The following is an 18971-nucleotide window of genomic DNA, read 5'->3' as shown; positions in this document are numbered from 1 at the left end:
AGGGACAAAAACTGAGGAAAAATTTAGATTAAATGGCACATCGGGAAAAGTATGTCAGTTATAAAAACCTGAGTTTTGACAACTTACTAAAACTACAGTTTAAAAAACTATAAATAAGTATAAGTGATTATGTTCCAGTTATTTCAGTTTTTTTTCCTAAAATAAAACAGTGAAACCCCTAGACTACTTTTACACAAAGACCTACACAAGACCTTTAAAATAGAATTTTAAAATAAATAAACAAATCAATCAATAAAACACCGTGCATCAACATTTAAATTTGCATGTTTGCAAAAATGACAGGTTTAAAAACCTGAAAGAATGATTACAAAAGAGAAAATCAAGCTATGCATAGAACTAGGTCCCTAAGGCAACACACAGAAATGCATAATATACTGTGTAGTAGGATGTGCACTGAGTTGATAAGGACTGACTGACAGGCCAACACTAATGCTCCCCAAATGAGAGACCTGGCAGAGGGGAGGTTCACTAGATTGAGTTGTCTCAGAGGCTTGCACCACTTGGGGGTGGGGGAACATGGGTCTAAGGGCCCTTGACATGTAAATCAGCCACAGAAAAAAAAAAAGTAAAGAAAAAACTTTTCAGAGACCCCAGAAGACAACAACAGAAAAGCAAGCCTGCAGGATATAACTTCCCCACAAAAACCAGTCTTTTGCTCCAGTCTTCTGGAAAGTTCCCATAGGGCTAGGTTCATGATAAAGAGCTGGATGAAGATGCTGGGTTAACATTGGAGCCAGGTGGACCCAGTCCAGCTGGACTGTTTCAGTACTACTTCTAAAAAAATATCAGATTAAGCTACACTCTGAATTCAGCTCCTTTTACAACCAGTACTATTTCCAGTTTTAGGGGGATTTAAATACTGATCAGTATCAGTTGTATAAAAGATACCACAAATGAAGATGACATCATTCAGTGTTATACATCCTTTTCAATGGTGCATCGAGTGTATGTGCTTAACATCACTATTCCACCTAGACAACATGGAAACAACCCCACCCCAGGACAAAAATCATTTAACATGGTCACTGCCGCTGAGTGAGAAGGGTGAGAGTGAAATAGGTGAAAATCAAGTCACAATAAAGGCTATTGGTTTTGACAGGGATCCGTGCGATCTACCAAAGAATTTGTGGACAAATTTTGGGGTCTCAGACATTTGGACAAACGAGTTTCTTGATAATTAGGTAATGCGAGGTAGGTTTATTTTTTTGCACATTTAATGTCCAAAACATCTCAAATTCTTTGTATAGCACATTAAAAACCATTAAAGTGGGGTGTAAAAGAAATATTGTGAAAAAGAAAAAAGTTAAAGCAAACTGAAAGTATAAAATAAAGGAAACAGAAATAGGAAAGATTAAAACAGAGAGAAACTTACAACAGAACACTTACAGTGGGTTAGTTTCTATTAGCTCGGCTGTTTATGAATTGGCTTGAAATTATGTCTGTAAAGTGCCCTGAGATAACATTGTCGAGAAGTGGCGCTATATAAATAAAACTGAACTGAATTGAATTAACGAGATTTTTTTGACCATCTTCGTACATCAGGAAATATCATGAAGCAAAAGCTGAAAAATGAAGTCAGGCTGTCTGGTTGCACCTCATAGTGAAATTTGTCAACAAAACTAAGCAGAAAAAGACACCAATCAACATTGTGGCTGTATACAGCTAAGTTCATAATAACAGGTTCCTTTTTCCTAAAACTTTGTTATGAAAACTGAGAACAGATATAAGAAGTTACATAAAAACAGAAATTAGAGTGGAGAATCCACAAAGCAAACATTTTATATATCGAAACTAAAATGTTTTGGTTGGCAAAAATGTTCTCAACTTTTTAATATTGTCTTCAGCAAGCTTTTTTTGCATTGTTGCTGATTAATAAACTAAAAAAAAATAAATAAATGAAAACTGGAGGAAAATTTTAATCATTGTTCATCATTATTCTTGGAGATTACACACTAAAACACTCTGCACACACAGGTTTTCTCTAAATACACTGGCTTCTTACCACAGTTTAAAAACATGTATGTTACATTATTTAGCGTTTCTAAACTGACCCTAATAGTGTGTGTAAGCATATGTGGTTTTCTGTCTTGTTTTTTTTTTTTTTTTTTTGAGATTGACTGGTCTCCTGTTTATGTGGAATTATTTGCTGTGGCTTATGACAAAATGTGTTTTCTAATATTAAATGTAAATCCAACATGTTTTGGCTTTTTTTGTCTTGTATAGCTTGACAGATAGATTTAAAATGTAGTTACGAGGACTGGAAATGGACTGAAATACAGTATAACTATATAAACTAAGCCCATAGTCTGAACTTAAAAGCATATCCCAAAAATTAGGTTAGAAGGTCTTCTCAGACAGAAGACAAACTCACAGCAAAAAGGCATCCAAATAAATCAATATACTATGTCAGCTTCATATTCTCTACGAAGTGGACTACATTACCCACCCAGTGTGTGACCAGTATGGGTTAACGAGAGCAGTGGGCAGAGGTCTTTCAGTAAAGGTATTTATTTCACAAAATATGCATGTTGCAATGAAATATACATTTAATATATGCAGTTGCAAAGGAAAATAAGTAAGGATTAAACTACGAGAAGTCGTGCATCACACGGTTTTAATGCACAATGAAGAGTTTAGAACACCCCACAAAGTGCATTAAACCTATGTTTCATAAAACATGGTAAATATGCTAAAGTATAGGGACTATTTTATGCTGGCCTTGATGTACTTTTTATGCTTAGCAACATTTGTCAAGCTACAGCGAGTTTCTCTGATTCACCTGTCAAAAGCCAGCTGATTGGAATAAGTTGATTGACGTGTTGCTATGGTGACACCCTTAACAGAGTGATAAGAGAGTGGTTTAACTTGCTTAAATGACTTTTGCGTATATACAAAAATAATGCACTCCAGTTGGCATGAGAATATTCACCGATCATGGTATAATGCCATTAAACAGTTAACTTTTTCCTGGCAAACACAAACACGCTTACATGCACCCTGCTACATTAACTTGGCCTGCCACTTAGGCAAAAGCCCATCCTTACATAAGCTTTCATGATGATCACGAAATGGCCACCCTGTGCACCTACCACTTTACAGATAAGCACATTCTTTACATGATAATTCAAAAAAGTCTCCCACACTAGTCTTGAATAATCCCCTTAAACAGTTTCCATCTACTGCCTTCTGGCAGCATACCCATTACAATCAAACAAAATCAAACAGTTCCTGCAGCATAACCACTTGGCTTAAACCCTATAAACACAAGGAAGGATTTTCATCTCATCCCTTTTGTTCCTGAAACAAATGGTAAGTTTTGTGAGTAACAATCCAATATAAAAAATGAACAAACCAAAAACATTTTAACCAAATAAACAGAACTAAATGTATTAACACTCCTTGAAGTCTTGCTTTGAATGGATGTTTAAGTATGTTAGCTGCACTATAATAAAGGCAAAGCACAAGCAAACATAGTTGGTGTCTGTTGATTGAACAAAGATAAAGATAACATAGTTTAAATCAAATAAAACTGGTATAGTTAATTGCATGAAAACAGTGGCAAATGGTGTAGACTCAGGCACTTTGTCACACACCAAATGGATGGAAGATCTTCTATTTGAAACAGAATCTCAATGCAAATTGCATCATGCAAAGTAAGAAAAAACAGAGTGAACTGAGAAAAAGGCTCGAGTCTGCGCTGGACATGAGTCGGTATCATGTTGTACACACAGCTGTCCACTGATCAGGTTCTCATTGTCATGCTCAACAAGTTCACTGTTACTCTAACACACACAGCTGTTGATACGAATTATTACAGCAAGCAGCCTACATCCTGGAAGTGACAGAGAAGCACAAAAAATGTCTATTAATGAGCGTTTGTATGAGGGAATAAAACACAAACCCCTGTCTACCCCTAGAGGAATTTCTGTTAACTCTTCGGGGCAAACAAGAAAGAAGTATCAGTCTATCCAAAAGTTACATGACTGAACTTTTAAATGTTCAAATGAAGCAAATATACTCAATTGTGATATTTTAAAAGGAAAGACTGTGAGGTAGAGATAAAGAGAGAGAGAGAGATGTGTGTTTATATTGTTATTCTATTTTTGTCTAATTTTTTTCTTTTTGTGCATTTGATTATGTAAAACTCTTTGTTCTACTCTTGTATGAAACAAGAATTACAAAAATATTTGATTGATTGATTGATTGATTAAATAATTGATTGATTGATTGACTTATTGACTGATTGATTGATTGATTGATTGATTGATTGACTTCTTGATTGATTGATTGACTTATTGACTGTTTGATTGATTGATTGATTGATTGATTGATTGATTGATTGATTGATTGATTGATTGATTGATTGATTGATAAAAATATGAATTTGAAGTCATCCTCCCCCCCAATAAGACAGCTTGTACTGTCAACAGAGCTACTGACAAGCGTCAAGCTTCAATTTGACAAAGATGTCAGCTGCAATGTCTCTCAGTTAAATTAGTTCAAGGATTTTACATTTCTCCACATCACGTCAAACCCTCACTAATGTCATTTTAAATTTTAAAAGTAGAATAGTAAGACTGTGTTGAGAAATGGCAAACTTCAACTGATTGGATACCACCCACCTACCCCAAAATGTTGGCATACAACAATGATTTTGTGTAAGGCAAGTGTTTGGTTTGGTTTGTTCTTTCCAGGCTACTGCAGCAAAACGGCAGGTAGAAAAAAAGGACTATGCTGTTTCTTTGGATATTTTGAAGTAATATAAACATTGAGATTCTAACTTGCATGTAAAGTTACAGTTAAACTACATAGTTATGAAGTCAACAGCTCTATTCTAACATTACTGTAAAAAAAAAAAAAGTAGTTCTTACAAATAATGCATATGTCTGTCAGATGCACTTCAAAATGCATTATTTGTATTTATGATCATGATTTATGGTCACAATGGCCTGTCATAATGTGGATGAAATGATTCAACATACGCAACACCAGCAGCATATATCTCTAATTGTTCATGCTTTAATTTAATCTCACCCCAATTTCCCAATCTCTCCCAGAGAGGGAGGAGCACAGTCTGCCTCACTGCTTGCCCACTTTCCTGAGGTGGCCAGACAATCAGGCAGAGTAATGCTTATTTAACATCCAATTTAAATTCTATCTCACTTTGCTGGATCCACACCACCGCCGATCCCAATCATCCCATAAGTGTGCTGATTTCAACGTGTGCATTCATGTGGTTGGAGAAGGGTGAGATGACCACAGAGAAATTGTGTGTTTCCATAGCTACACATAAAATAAAATAAAATAAAAGCTCATTTAGCTTTCTAAGCTATATCTGTTCCAGCTTCAACAACAGTTGGATCTTTTTGCATTTGCTTCATTCCTGCTCCCTTTACAACTTCAAATAAATTAATCAGACAAATTAAAATTATATAGAAACACAGAAATTATGAATCCACAGTAAAACTTAAATGAATTTTATTTCTGAAGCATCTATATTACCACTCAGATTGTTTTATCATTACATTAATGGAGATCAACAGCTTCTGACAGCAGCATGTGGCTATAACATTCCCAAATCACTGATGCACTCAGACAGCCCATTAAAGCACCTGGAGCCAACCTTCGTAATGGACGAGAAAATGATAAATAAATTGCTTTTCATATATAAATGGACAGATAAAAGACTGTGGCAACTTAAGTGGCAAGCACAATAAACAGAATGTTTTCTGAGGTGACTTGTTCGCATCCTGTGAAAAAACCAGGATATTTCTGATGATGCCTCACCGCTTATTATTAAATGGTCACTGATTAAAACAATTTCATATCTATTCTGTCAAGTAAATCAAAAGAATGGTGCAAATTCCTCTTGACAACCACACAATAAGCGATACCTAGAATACCAATCCAAAAGACAGCTTTTTTATTTGGTTTTGCATTCTTTTTATTTCTTTTTCTTTATTTTTCTTTACCTTTTTTAATCTGTTGAGTCCTCATGTCAGATGCTGACAACCCTCCTTTTACTGTATATCTAGTTTTCACTTAATATAATACAATGAAGAATTAGGTAAAACCCTCCAAAAAGATCTAATAATTTTTTCTTTTGCATTATTTTACGCTCCATCAGAGTGTGATATAAATATCTAACTAAACTAACTATTATTAATATAATTAATTGCAGGGACAGAAATGTTATCAGATTCATGGGTGAAAACTGATAACACAAAGTTGCAGTTGCAGTAAGAATAGTATAAATGTGACTGAAAGCTGAAAAAGAAGACAATGGAAGAGAAGCTGGAATAAGTGAGAAAATCTTACAACAAAGCATTTCTTTTAAAGGATGATGTTACCCGATGACCAAAAAGACAAGATATAATGCAGGCTAATTCATCAATATTTTTAAAATGAAAAAGCGCAACAGGATAAGCTTCACTTTAATTTGGACTGCTGCCTCTTAGATTATGCCAAAAATGCTTTGTGTTATTGGAAAAAGTATTTTTTCCTCAATACTGGTACAATTCCAAATATGTTGCTTCTATTAACTGTGTAAGTCATGGAAGTTGTGGATATGTAATTCATAAGTACAACAATTACCTTTAAGCTCAGAGGTAAACAAAAGCAAAGCTTATTTACTTTGTTTAATTGACAAAGAACAACAGTGTTCCAACTGTTCTCTGCCAGCTGTTAGCTGCACTGCCAACAAAGAAAACTGTTTTCCAAACAAAGACACACATCACCAAACTGTTAAATCTACTGAACAACTGTAGGTTTGCTGTGTGTATACATAGTTCGACAAAACTAGTGACAGCTAATCAATAGAGGAATTACCTGGCAAACTGCTGCACTTCAATATCAGATCTGCTTAAACCACTATGCATATCCACAAGCTGTATTAAGCTTATTAGCTTAATAACTCCATATGTCAAAGCATACTGATTGTGAGCACAAAAGATGTAGCACCTTCATCCACACAATGTTTGAGTATGCTGTACATGTATGTGTGTGTATCACTGCAAGAAGTTGAGAAATAAAATTGCAGGCAGTCAGCAAAAACATCATTTTGGTTGTGCAGTGGGATATTTTTACCAGCTACTGACAGATAGTGTAAAAAGCCTTGTGTAATTTGACTGAATCATATATAAAAGCTTTAAATAAACTGTAATACTTTCAAAGCCAGTAGTTTAAGTTTACTTGCATGAATGAGCATGCTCGCCTGAACCTATCATCACGAACGAACCGCTGACAAACCCAAACCAGAAAGCTCTGCCTTTCCATTTAAAAGACAGCCACTGCTGTCAATTATACTGAAGCAAACTGCTAGCATCACGCAATAGTCGGGGCACAACATGTCACTCAAAAGATCTCTAGGAAACACACACATCACAAACTCTTGTAGTTTCATGACCAGATATTTCTTTTTTTTGATAACCATAATATTTTAGAGGAAGGAGTTCTGACAAGCTGTAACAGAGCACATCTGGGATATGAAGTGAAATTAAAAACAAACATTTACCCTGTCTGTGGTGGTAATGAATTTGTCTTCCCTATGCTAATCTCTAAGCCAGCGTTCTGCATTTATTATAATGGTTCAAATATATTGACTGTACAGTATGTGTCTGTACATATATTATATATATATATATATATATATATATATATATATATATATATATATATATATATATATATATATATATATATATATATATATACATATATATATATATATATATGTATATATATATATATATATATACATATATATATATATACATGTATATGCTAAGGCAACCTAATAACATAAATTATAAAATGTAGAAATAAACCTACTTTATTAGGACTCTTGATTAAATAATCAATCATCATAACAATTGCCTTGCTGTGAGATTGAAGAACAGGGACAAACATCCACCATCGGCCTGTAATTATGATTTCAAATGGCATCCTTTTTATAAGTTTGATCCTGTGTGAGTTTGATCTAGTTTAACATTCAATTTTACACTTTCAAGTATCTGTTTTTAGACTGAGTGCACAGTCTGTCACAAGTCTCAGCTTTTTGCTCTGTACTTTACTGAATACAATGCTATCACACCACAGGTCTCTGAGGAGAACACAAGGATTGTACAGTGTGACCTGTTGTGACAAAAGTGTGATAGCACCATCTAGTATATTGAAGATGAAAACAAAAAGCCGAAGGATAGAAGGAAAACATGGAGGTGAGAAGTTAAAAGGCAGACCTGAAAGGGTACATAAAGCTCAGAGGTTATACAGAGGGCATATCAGGGAACAGCAACTGCATAGATGGGGAGTGCAGAGATCCATTTAACTATAACATTTAAAAAAGGGCAAGCATGACTAAAATTTATCAACACTTTGTATCATCAGATCACGCACCAGAAAAACAGGGAGAATGTGTAAACAGTTAAATCATGCATTAATCTGAAGCCTCCATGAGTTTCAGTCCTACATTGTCTTTCCACCTCATGTACTCTCATTATTTCCCCTCAGGAAGGAACAGGATAAATTACAGGATTTCTGTCATGATCTGTCTTCAGTTTCTGTATGCACAAAGGCCCTTAGGACTCACAACTGCCAAATTGATTGGTGTCGATCAGCTGTATAAATGATAAAGGTAATAAATAGTTTATGATGCAGAATAAGATTGAAAATTTGATAAAAGGTTCTGCATTTTAATGTGTTCCGCTTCGGGGGAAAGTACATAAAAAAAGTAGTTTTAATGTTCATGTAGGCTTGACGTATGCTGGTGGCATATGTCAAAATCTCATAGAGATGAAAAATATTATTATTAAAAGTGGATCAAGAATATTTGAAAAACACAGTTAAAGATTTTTTATTCTAAAGCTGAGAAGAAAAGTGTGAAATCAGGCAAACCTTCAGCAAATGATTTTCTTCAGTTCCTGGAATAATAGCTTCTAACTACAAAATCATTACCACTAAAAAGCTCAGTTTCAGCCAAGAACTTCAAGAACTGAAAAATACATACTATTAGTGTTCACCAACTGAAGCTACTGAACTGATGACATACTTAATGAATTTATGTGGTGATGCAGACCTGAAGCCCTGCGATGGACTGGTGAATTGTCCAGAATGTACCCTGCCTTTCGCCCAAAGCCTGCTAGGATAGGCTCAAGGTCCCACGCGACCCTTAATCGGACTAAGTGGTTAGGAAAATTAATGAATGAGTGAATGCAGACCTGAACCTCAGAGAGGATAATGCACAGAGTGGCTGGAAAATGCCATTACAGAATTAATAAGATTTCATATATTGGCCCAACTACACTACTATGACAAGCTATAGCCCAACTATGTCTCACACCATCATCCAAAGGTATTTTGTACTTCATACTAAAATACAGAAGAAAGCTACTGACCCAAAACAACTGTTTTTCTAATTACCAGATTCATCTGAAGTGTACCTAAATTACATCTTTGCACGTCTGCCAAAGTGCCAGAGAGGATTTCTACACTATAATAATGCTTTAAAGAGAAATTGAAGAGATTTTGAAGAGATATCTGGCTTTAAAATTAACATCAGAAAGTCAGTCATCATGCTTCTTAATATGGACAAGAATACTTTAAATACCCCTGCTGATCTGGCTGTTAAAGAACAAATAACTTATCTCAGTGTTCAAATAAGTCCTTCACAAACCTCTATTGTAAAAGACAATTACAGTGCCATTCTGGAAAAAGGTTGGGGATGATATTAAAAGGTAGATACCTCTTCCGGTATCTGTGCAGGCTCGGATCTCAGTTGTCAAAATTAATGTTTAACCCAGAATCAATTTCATTCGTTCAATGCTTCACCTGTCGCCTCCACCACATTACTGGGGTAAGCTGTAGTCCTAGCTCAAACCATACACTGCTCAAAAAAATAAAGGGGAACACTTAAACAACACAATATAACTCCAAGGCAACCACACTTCTGTGAAATCAAAATGTCCTCTTAGGAAGCAACACTGATTGACAATCAATTTCACATGATGTTGTGTAAATGGAATAGACAACAGGTGGAAATTATAGACAATTGGCAAGACACACCCAATAAAGGAGTGGTTCTGCAGGTGGTGACCACAGACCACTTCTCACTTCCGATGCTCTCTGGCTGATAGTTTGGTCACTGTTGAATGCTGGCAGTGCTTTCACTCTAGTGGTAGCATGAGACGGAGTCTACAAACCACACAAGTGGATCAGGTAGTGCAGCTCATCCAGGATGGCACATCAATGCGAGCTGTGGCAAGAAGGTTTGCTGTGTCTGTCAGCGTAGTGTCCAGAGCATGGAGACGCTACCAGGAGACAGGCCAGTACATCAGGAAACGTGGAGGAGGCCGTGGGAGGGCAACAACCCAGCAGCAGGACCGCTACCTCCTTCTTCGTGCAAGGAGAAACAGGAGGAGCTCTGCCAGAGCCCTGCAAAATGAGCTCCAGCAGGCCACAAATGTGCATGTGTCTGCTTAAACAGTTAGAAACAGACTCCATGAAGGTGGTATGAGGGCCTGACATCCACGAGTGGGGGTTGTGCTTACAGCCCAACACCGTGCAGGACGTTTGGTATTTGCCAGAGAACACAGAGATTGGCAAATTCGCCATTGGAGTCCCGTGCTCTTCCCAGATGAAAGCAGGTTCACAGTGAGCACATGTAACAGACTGACAAGAGTCTGGAGACACCGTGGAGAATGTTCTGCTGCCTGCAACATCCTCCAGCATGACCGGTTTGGCAGTGGGTCAGTAGTGGTGTGGGGCAGCATTTCTTTGGAGGGCCACACAGCATATGGTCCCACAACAGGGACCATATGCTGGCGCAATTGGCCCCAGCTTCCTCCTAATGCAAGACAGTGCTTGACCTCATGTGGCTGGAGTGTGTCAACAGTTCCTGCAACACGAAGGCATTGATGTTATGGACTGGCCTGGCTGTTCCCCAGACCTGAATCCAATTGAGCACATCTGGGACATCATGTCTCGCTCCATCCACCAACGCCAAGTTGCACCACAGACTGTCCAGGAGTTGGCAAATGCTTTAATCCAGGTCTGTGAAGAGATCCCTCAGGAGAACATCCGCTCAACAGGAGCATGCCCAGGCGTTGTATGGAGGTCATACAGGCATGCGGCGGACACACACTACTGAGCCTCATTTTGACTTATTTAAAGGACATTGCATCAAAGTTGGATCAGCCTGTAGTGTGTTTTTCACTTAAATTTTGAGTATAACTCCAAATCCAGACCTCCATTGATTGGTTGATACATTTGATTTTCATTGATCATTTTTGTGTGATTTTGTTGTCAGCACATTCAACTAGAGAAAGAACAAAATATTTAATAAAAATATTTCATTCGTTCAGATCTACTACATGTTACTTTAGTGTTCCCTTTATTTTTTTTAAGCAGTGTACCCACTACATGTTCACTGTACGTGTTCAATCAGCATCTCCTGCTATATACATACTTGAGAAAAACACAGCCAGAGCCACTCGGGGGCGCTGTCCAAAACACCTGGATACTGGTCCATCTCCGAGGTGTGCTCTCTGTAACTGCAGGGGGACAGTTGGTCATAAACTGTGTTTCCTCCTCATCAATTATCTGCAAAGCAAACACACACAAACACTCAGAAAGATTAGTGATGCTATACATGTCCAGACAAGACTTTAACAACATTCACATGAAGTGTTGTTTATTAGGTGTAGAATCACTTCACACTCATTTCCGCTCTCACTGTCAGCTTGTAAACGGAATTAGAAACTGAAAACTGAGATCAATCACACATTTTCAGGGCACATCAATTCATTGGAATATGTCAAACCATTTGTGGTTATCTGCTGTTCATATCTATACAAATCTCTTCTAATTGTAGAAGTGTGTTCATTAAAAGGAATTATATAGTTTTTTTTTTTTTATTATTATATCGCTGAAGTACTATGTTTATTAGTTCAAACGTCAGTAATGGTTATACTTGTGAGTTCTGAATTAACAGTATGCCTCAAATGAGTCCATTTTGGTAAGTCACAGGATTAATGGAACACAATAGGAGGGACATATTTAAGGTTGCCAAGATTAGTCAACTACTCATGATTACTTTGACTAATAAAAAAGTCAATGACTAATCTAATAATCAGCATAATCACTTATTTTTTTAAGCTTTTTATTTTCTCAAAACTGCCACTTATGGCCTTACCTATAAGCCTGTGGCTAAGTCCTCTGTTCTTAAGCCTTTCTGTCCTTGATGCACATGCGCAGTTGTGGCTTGAGCCACAGCAATGGAGCTTGAGAGTTTTGCAGCATTTTATAAAAAGTTAAGGGAAACATATGCAATACAAAATCTGCAAGGCCAAACTTGCCACACATGGCAGTACCTCAGCGATGCATGAGCATCTTAAAAGGAAGCACAATATGGCTGATTTATTTTCTGACAAACAGGCACCCTTGTTATCTTGGGAAGCTAATTGGCTAGTTAACTGCTAGTCAACAGTGAGCTAAAACTTATTTTTTGTGGGTATTATTTTTGATTTCAGGTATGACCTCATTTGATTTTGTAGCACTACTCAGTATTTAAAAAACGTAGCTGTGTGTGATTCCCCAGACAAACAAAATGAAGAAAAACCTGTCCAAGTTATTTTTGTTATCTTAAGCCCAATGCCTTCTTTTCCTTAAATTACTTCAAACTGCAAAGTTCATTCAAAGTTGTTGAATGAGACATCATCTTAATTTTCTTTATTTTCAGACAGCACAAAACTGTTAGAGATAACACTTTGAGCTAGAAGTTAATGATGGTTATGTTAGAGCAGCTGCATGCTGGTGCCATAAGCTACAATTTACAAATGATCTGATTCATTGATTAATTGCCAAAATAACAGGTTATGAGTTGATAGTCTAAATAATCATTTGTGGCAGCCTTATACCTGTTAGTTTTGGGGATGGAACTCCTTGCATCTAAACTCTACATCAATCAGCTACAACATAAAAAAGAAAAACAAACCTGTCTGATATGGTGTCGATCCACTTGACTGACAAAACAGCTCTACATGGTCAAGCTTGGATTCTGTGAGGTCTTTTATGGTATAAGACCCCAAATTATTAGCAGCAGATGCCATGGGAATAATGATGCTGCATCCCAAGTGATCTGGCTCATCACAAAAATGTTTAAACTGACTGGGATCTGTGAACTATAAAGGCCAAGTAAATACTTATATGTAATTTTTTTTTACTTGCTGAATATCCTGCTGAAAGAAGCTACCACTATCAGGGAATGTGGATCAGTGGAGGAATAACTTGACCTGCAATCATTTTTAGATATGTAGTTTGGTTAAAAGTAGTATCTGTATGAGTGCAAAAGTCAAGGTTTGGCAGCAGAACATGGTTCAAAGCATCACTGACCCATCCTTCTTCCTTATTATCCTTTCTGCTCCCATCTTTCCACCTTTCCTTTTTTAAAAGCAAGAACCTCTGATAAAACAAGCTGATATAAGTCTTCCTCAGTGGCATGTATGTAGAAGACAACAGCCTACCAATCTAGTATAACCTTAACTTGCAACAAAACAGCATGAATATAACAGATAATGTATCCTGCAGCTTAATTTTCAGATGACACAACTTTCTAAAATAATCAGGCTCAATACTTTTAACTTAGTCACAGACACCAGCCCCACACAGAAAAAATACAAACAAACAAAATCAGATTCATCTGATTTTTGCAATGAGTTGTTGCGTTCATTTTCAGAGCATGTTTGTGAGTTATTAATGTTTGCAGACATATCTATTAAAAATATAAGCTTTATGCCCTTCTTATGCCCCAACCTTAGCACCCTAAATGGTAAAATAGTCTGTACCAAATGCAAATTTTGTTCCTATTTATGTCTATTTAAGCCGGAGTCTCTTAAAGTGCAGAATAATTTGATGTGCCAACTGAATATTTTCACATTGCATTCAGTTAGTGGGTGATAGCTGTTTTTTTTTTTTATCGGCGTAAAAAAGGCTTAAGAGAAAGGGAGCAAAACTGTCAGTGCCTCCTCAATTCTTGCCTGATAGCCAGCCTTGTGCTCCACTCCTTGCAACTGCAGACGAAAGGCCAATATGAAGTCAGCTTGTCATTTGTTAAAAAATGCTTTACTATAAAAGTAGTTTGTTGAGGAGATTTTGCAGACCCTGAATCTAGTACAATTTATAATATTCAATAAGTTTGAAAAAATGTGAAATGTACTTACAGTAGATGTCCAAATACAAAACACTGAGTAGAGATGTTTATCACTTGCTGTGCATAGCTGAACAAATGCAAAACATTTCAACTTTAGTTTAATGCAAGAGTTTTCAAACATGACTTTTTAAAGTCGCCATCTCAAACTGATGGTCTGTCATTGGAACAGTGCAGAATATATTGATTTCTTTGTTTTGTTTTTACTGTTTTATGGTTTTTTGTTTTGTTTTTTTTGTTTTTTTTTTTTTTGGTTGTGGGTTACTGGCAGTTCCAAGTTGGAAAATATCAACAAGCCTGCAGACTTGATGATTCTCATTGTGCCCTCTCTACTCAGCGGCACACCTGAGATACTAAGCATCTCATTGATTTTAACTGGACAGAAAATTAGTTGAGTTGGCTGCATGAGCGACTGCAGCCAGGAAGCTAATATCCCTGCCCAGAGACCAAGGATCTGTTTGATAGGAAGTGACATCAGGGCAGTGTCATCGGGGAACTTTATCACTGCATAAAGCTGCCAGAAGAGAATTTCCTTTGTCATGCCATGTTATGAATGAGTTCCCTTTGAAAGTCAATAAAAGTGTGTGTATCTGTGTCTGTGTGTGTTAAAGAGTCCGTCAAAGGCAGAGTGAGAAAGCGTGTCTGGGAGCTGCATGTGCTTGCAGTTTATGTGTATGCAGCCTATCTTGGTGTAACGGATTATACCCCCCACTTCTCTCCATGTTCCCATGGTTTCTAACAGGCATCCTGAGCTGGCCTGACTGGGTTATAACACACGCTAAGACCAATGAAATCTCAAGTAAATGCATTTAACACCATCTGCAAAATGAAACAACAAATTTGTTGCAAAATGACTAATAACCTTTTTCTCCTTATCTCACTTTGTCACATTTTCTACTTCAGATCAACAACCAAAAAAGAATAAAGTAACACTTTAGTGGATAACTGGACAAAAACCAAGATCATGTGTATGCCAGAATAAGTGGCTGTGGATGCTGGTCAGATCCAGACAACACCACTTAATGTCAGTGATTGCAGGAGGCGCAATTTCTACAGTGGTGTCAAGACATTTTTGTTGCATGAAAAACCAGATTACTCTGATGACTTCACCCCTAATATAAACGTATAACAAGCTCTTTCCTATTATCCCACCCTGCTGTGAAGTAATGTCTCATCAGACATCGCCATCATTCCCTGCTGGTTTACACTCTTGCCAAAAAACACACATTCACACATTGTGGCAGCTGACCTCCCAGGAGAGCTCAATAAAAGTGCTTTTCATCAAGTCGGGAGCTGTCCTGAGATGGCTGAGATGGGGCACACCAGCAGATTTCAAATGAGTATTATGTTAAAGAAACCCTGACATCTTCTGTTGCGGCTTCTGTCCTCTTTACTTTCTACACCAGGCTGATCAACCTCGAGCTCTTACAGGACAGCAGGTACAGTATGCAGTTGTACAGCAAGAAAGAATTACTGAAAAGTTAAGGACTGGAAGAGGATTACTCATACCATTCTCTAACATACTGTGTTGCCACCAACGTGATGGGCGATCATCTGCAGCTTTGAGAGACCTTCAACTTTTGAAAACCTAGCAAGATCCTAATAAAAGGCTGGTCCTTGCATTTTTATTTTATACAGATATCTAAACAGCTGAGGTCCCACATGTGTCTGTTTTCTCTTTTATTCTCTGAGCACTCCATACTCATGTGGTGCAGTGTGACATGATGTGATTTTTAGCTATGAAGACCTTCCCTTCTCTATTCCTGAGCATTAACACCTCACACTGTCATATGACTGAGGAGCACGCTAGAGGCTGGCATGTGTAACAACAGCATGACATCGATTTCACAAACAAATCTAACAGAAAAAACTCCTTGCCAGCGTCAACACTGGGTAACGAGATGTGAGGTGCAACCAGGACAAAAATAAAACGCTCCTCTTCTTCATGTGCTCCCCGTATTCAAGGCTACGGTTCACAGAGAGTGTCAAAGTATGGCAGTAAATGTGATCAGAGGAGCCTGAGAAATGCTGTGCAAACGTCCCCATGAATTATACTCCAGGATCTTTTCAGAAAGGTAGTAAGTGAATACATCCACAAAACACAAAATGAGGGCACCACACATGTTGATGGATGCATTTAACCACTATTCATGACTGAAAACATGGCATATGGATTCTTGCAGGCACAGTACATTCAATACACTAGTATTTGTCCCAGTTCTGTACTAAAGAGACTCAAAGCAATTCTCCATTTGCTCAGTTCTTCTTAAAAACAGGAAGCCTACTTAATGATAAATATTTATGCTTTTATACCATATTTTAGTCTTCATGCAACTCATTTTTCTCTATCATACACATTCACACATCAGTCAGAATTAGTGTGAGGTTTGGCGTCTTGCCCAAGTTCATTTTGATGCATAGGGAAATTGGGGAACCTAACTTGTTGAACAACCACTCGACTACTCAAATCAAAGCTACAACGTTCACTGGTAAAATGTAGAAACACCTACATGGACAAACAGACGTAGTATGACCCATGACAGGCACAGAAAACGTGTCAGTCACTTGACCTGTTCCCCATCATTGTTTGAGTCTACATAGACAATTTTTGTTGAAATGTTTTCACGTATATGTTTTCACACACATGAAATCACGCTTCTCTATAAGATACATGTCTCACACTGCATTATAATGACAAAAGTATAATAGTATAGTAATATATTATAAATATTTGTTCATTATCATATTAGCACATTGTAGCATTCTCAGTTTCCTTGCCTTTTCTCTTTTTTTTTTCTTTTTGAACCCTCCATCCTTTCTGTTTAACTCTGAAGCTGTATGAAATTCTAATTAGCTGTAACTATATACTTCCTACTTGTATGCTTGCTTGCTTATGAATCCATTTGTTTTTAAACTCTGCATACATGTATGCCAACAGCCAGGGAAACAGCAATATGTAGAGGGGCTGAAGGATGGTTCCTCTCGTATACTTTTAGAGGAGGAAGGGTTAGCAAGCTTACAGTACGTCATGTAAAAGAGCATTTTGTTTAGTTTTGTTTTCTGATTATACCAACAGGAATCTGTGGCTGCCACCTTACCTGGAAATTCCCAGCATAGTCCTCATCTTTGTCTCCTTCTGCACCCTCCTTCAGGGCAATAAGGATGAACCCTCTGAAGTAGGAGGGAGTGGATGCAGTCAGAGTCACTGAGAACAAAGAAAAATGACAGCAATGATCAATTCACCGAGACAAAAAAAATAAATTAATTAATGAAGACAATCCTTATTTCAAGACAAAAGCAACTAGATTTATTTACAAGCTCTGTGTTTAGTGTAGGCATATGGAAATAAAACAGGCATTCAGGTATTCATAAAAACACGAGTGTGTTGATTTGATAGACTGAGACATTCGAATAGTCTCCAGGCTCTTATACTTTGCCAGGGAGCTGAAAAAGCTTAAAATATAAACTGTGTGCAAGTTGCAAGGCAGAAAATAAGAGTGTGTTTATCAACTCTGGCAATAAATTGAGATAGTATTTGAAAACATGAAACTAGTTTCAGTATGTGTTTTTGTTTGCTTGTTTTGTTTTTAACTTCAGCTAAGCAATAATTTATAAAGTAGATCTGGATTTTTAATTAATTCAGTGTTTCTTTTAATCATGTGTAAACATATAAGATTAAACTATGCAAAACAAAACAAAAAAAAAAAAAAAAAGAATATACCCCCACAATATTTTGCCTTAACCGGAGCATCATGAGCATTTGGGGTCACAGAGCATATGGTCCATGTGCATATAGTGAGTGAAGAGAAAAACAGGGAAATTAGGAAGTGTGTTAAAATAAGTGTGTGTTTGACTTAAAGACACAACTGAAAGCACGGAGTGATTTAGCTGCGTTTAATCAATAGGACTTTATACAGGCTTTACTTTGTGATTTTTCAGATGTGACTTAAAGTAGCCTAAAATGATGTGAATGAATGCTCTGCAATTCAGCTTTATTTCTATTGCGCCACTTCACAGCAGTGTCATCTCATTTCCAGCCCATTCAAAATAAATGAACCAAATGAAGTTAATAAAAGTTAACAGAATTGACTGTCATTTATCTCGGATTGTTTGTGGAGGAGCATGTCTGAAGTTTTTGTTGTTGTTGTGATGTTCCCTGACGATGCGCATTAAATTCCCATCATTACATCTGGAGGACAAACACCAACCTCTGTATGTGCTCCCTGGCTGGTAGCTCTCGGGATCTCCTTCAACGCGGAGGTGAAACTCGTTGTTGCTCTCCTTTCGATTGCTCTGAGCCCGTAATATCCGACTGCAGTAGCCGTCTGCCTTCCCAACTCTGTCGGAGGGCTCCTCGGTGAACGCAAACGCATTGCACGACACAGATGAGATGAAGCAGAACAGAAGAACAACTCCTGGATGTATTCTGGATGCTGTCATGTTGGAGATTTGCGAGTGCAAAGTTGAAAGAGTGACGGAAATATGACCAAAGCGAAACGAGATGTTTGCCTCAGCTCCCGTTTCACTGCTGAATGGAAACCCACCCAACTTGCCAGCTGCTGAAGTAGACTTCTGAGCTGCTACCAGGGCAGATCCATCCTGGTGTGAATGAGCGTGAGGAAGAGGAGGAGGACTGACGGGGATGTGCTGTGGACTGCACTCTGCGTGCAGCTGAACAGGATAGCAGGGGTCCGGGGAAGTGGCTAAACGAGGAATGAACGCTGCGTGGATGTCTCCTGAGCCACGGCAA

General features: G+C 37.5%; 1 protein-coding gene across 1 annotated transcript in view; it reads right to left on the bottom strand.

The window, feature by feature from the left end:
* The window catches only part of spon1a (spondin 1a), a gene marked incomplete at both ends in the record, with an annotated part of 86581 nt that extends 67920 nt beyond the window's left edge, over nt 1–18661 (bottom strand). Inside the window, 3 exons of the mRNA XM_079246099.1 lie at nt 11483–11616; nt 17320–17426; nt 18430–18661. Of these exons, the coding sequence (XP_079102225.1) occupies nt 11483–11616; nt 17320–17426; nt 18430–18661 (473 nt within the window). The remainder of the gene's footprint in view (nt 1–11482; nt 11617–17319; nt 17427–18429) is intronic.
* Nucleotides 18662–18971: the final 310 nt, after the last annotated feature.

This window comes from Telmatherina bonti, assembly GCF_933228915.1.
Source record: "Telmatherina bonti genome assembly, chromosome: 1".
Classification (NCBI taxonomy): domain Eukaryota; kingdom Metazoa; phylum Chordata; class Actinopteri; order Atheriniformes; family Telmatherinidae; genus Telmatherina; species Telmatherina bonti.
Note: the sequence above shows the minus strand (reverse complement) of the source record. Positions and strands in the feature narration are given on the sequence as shown.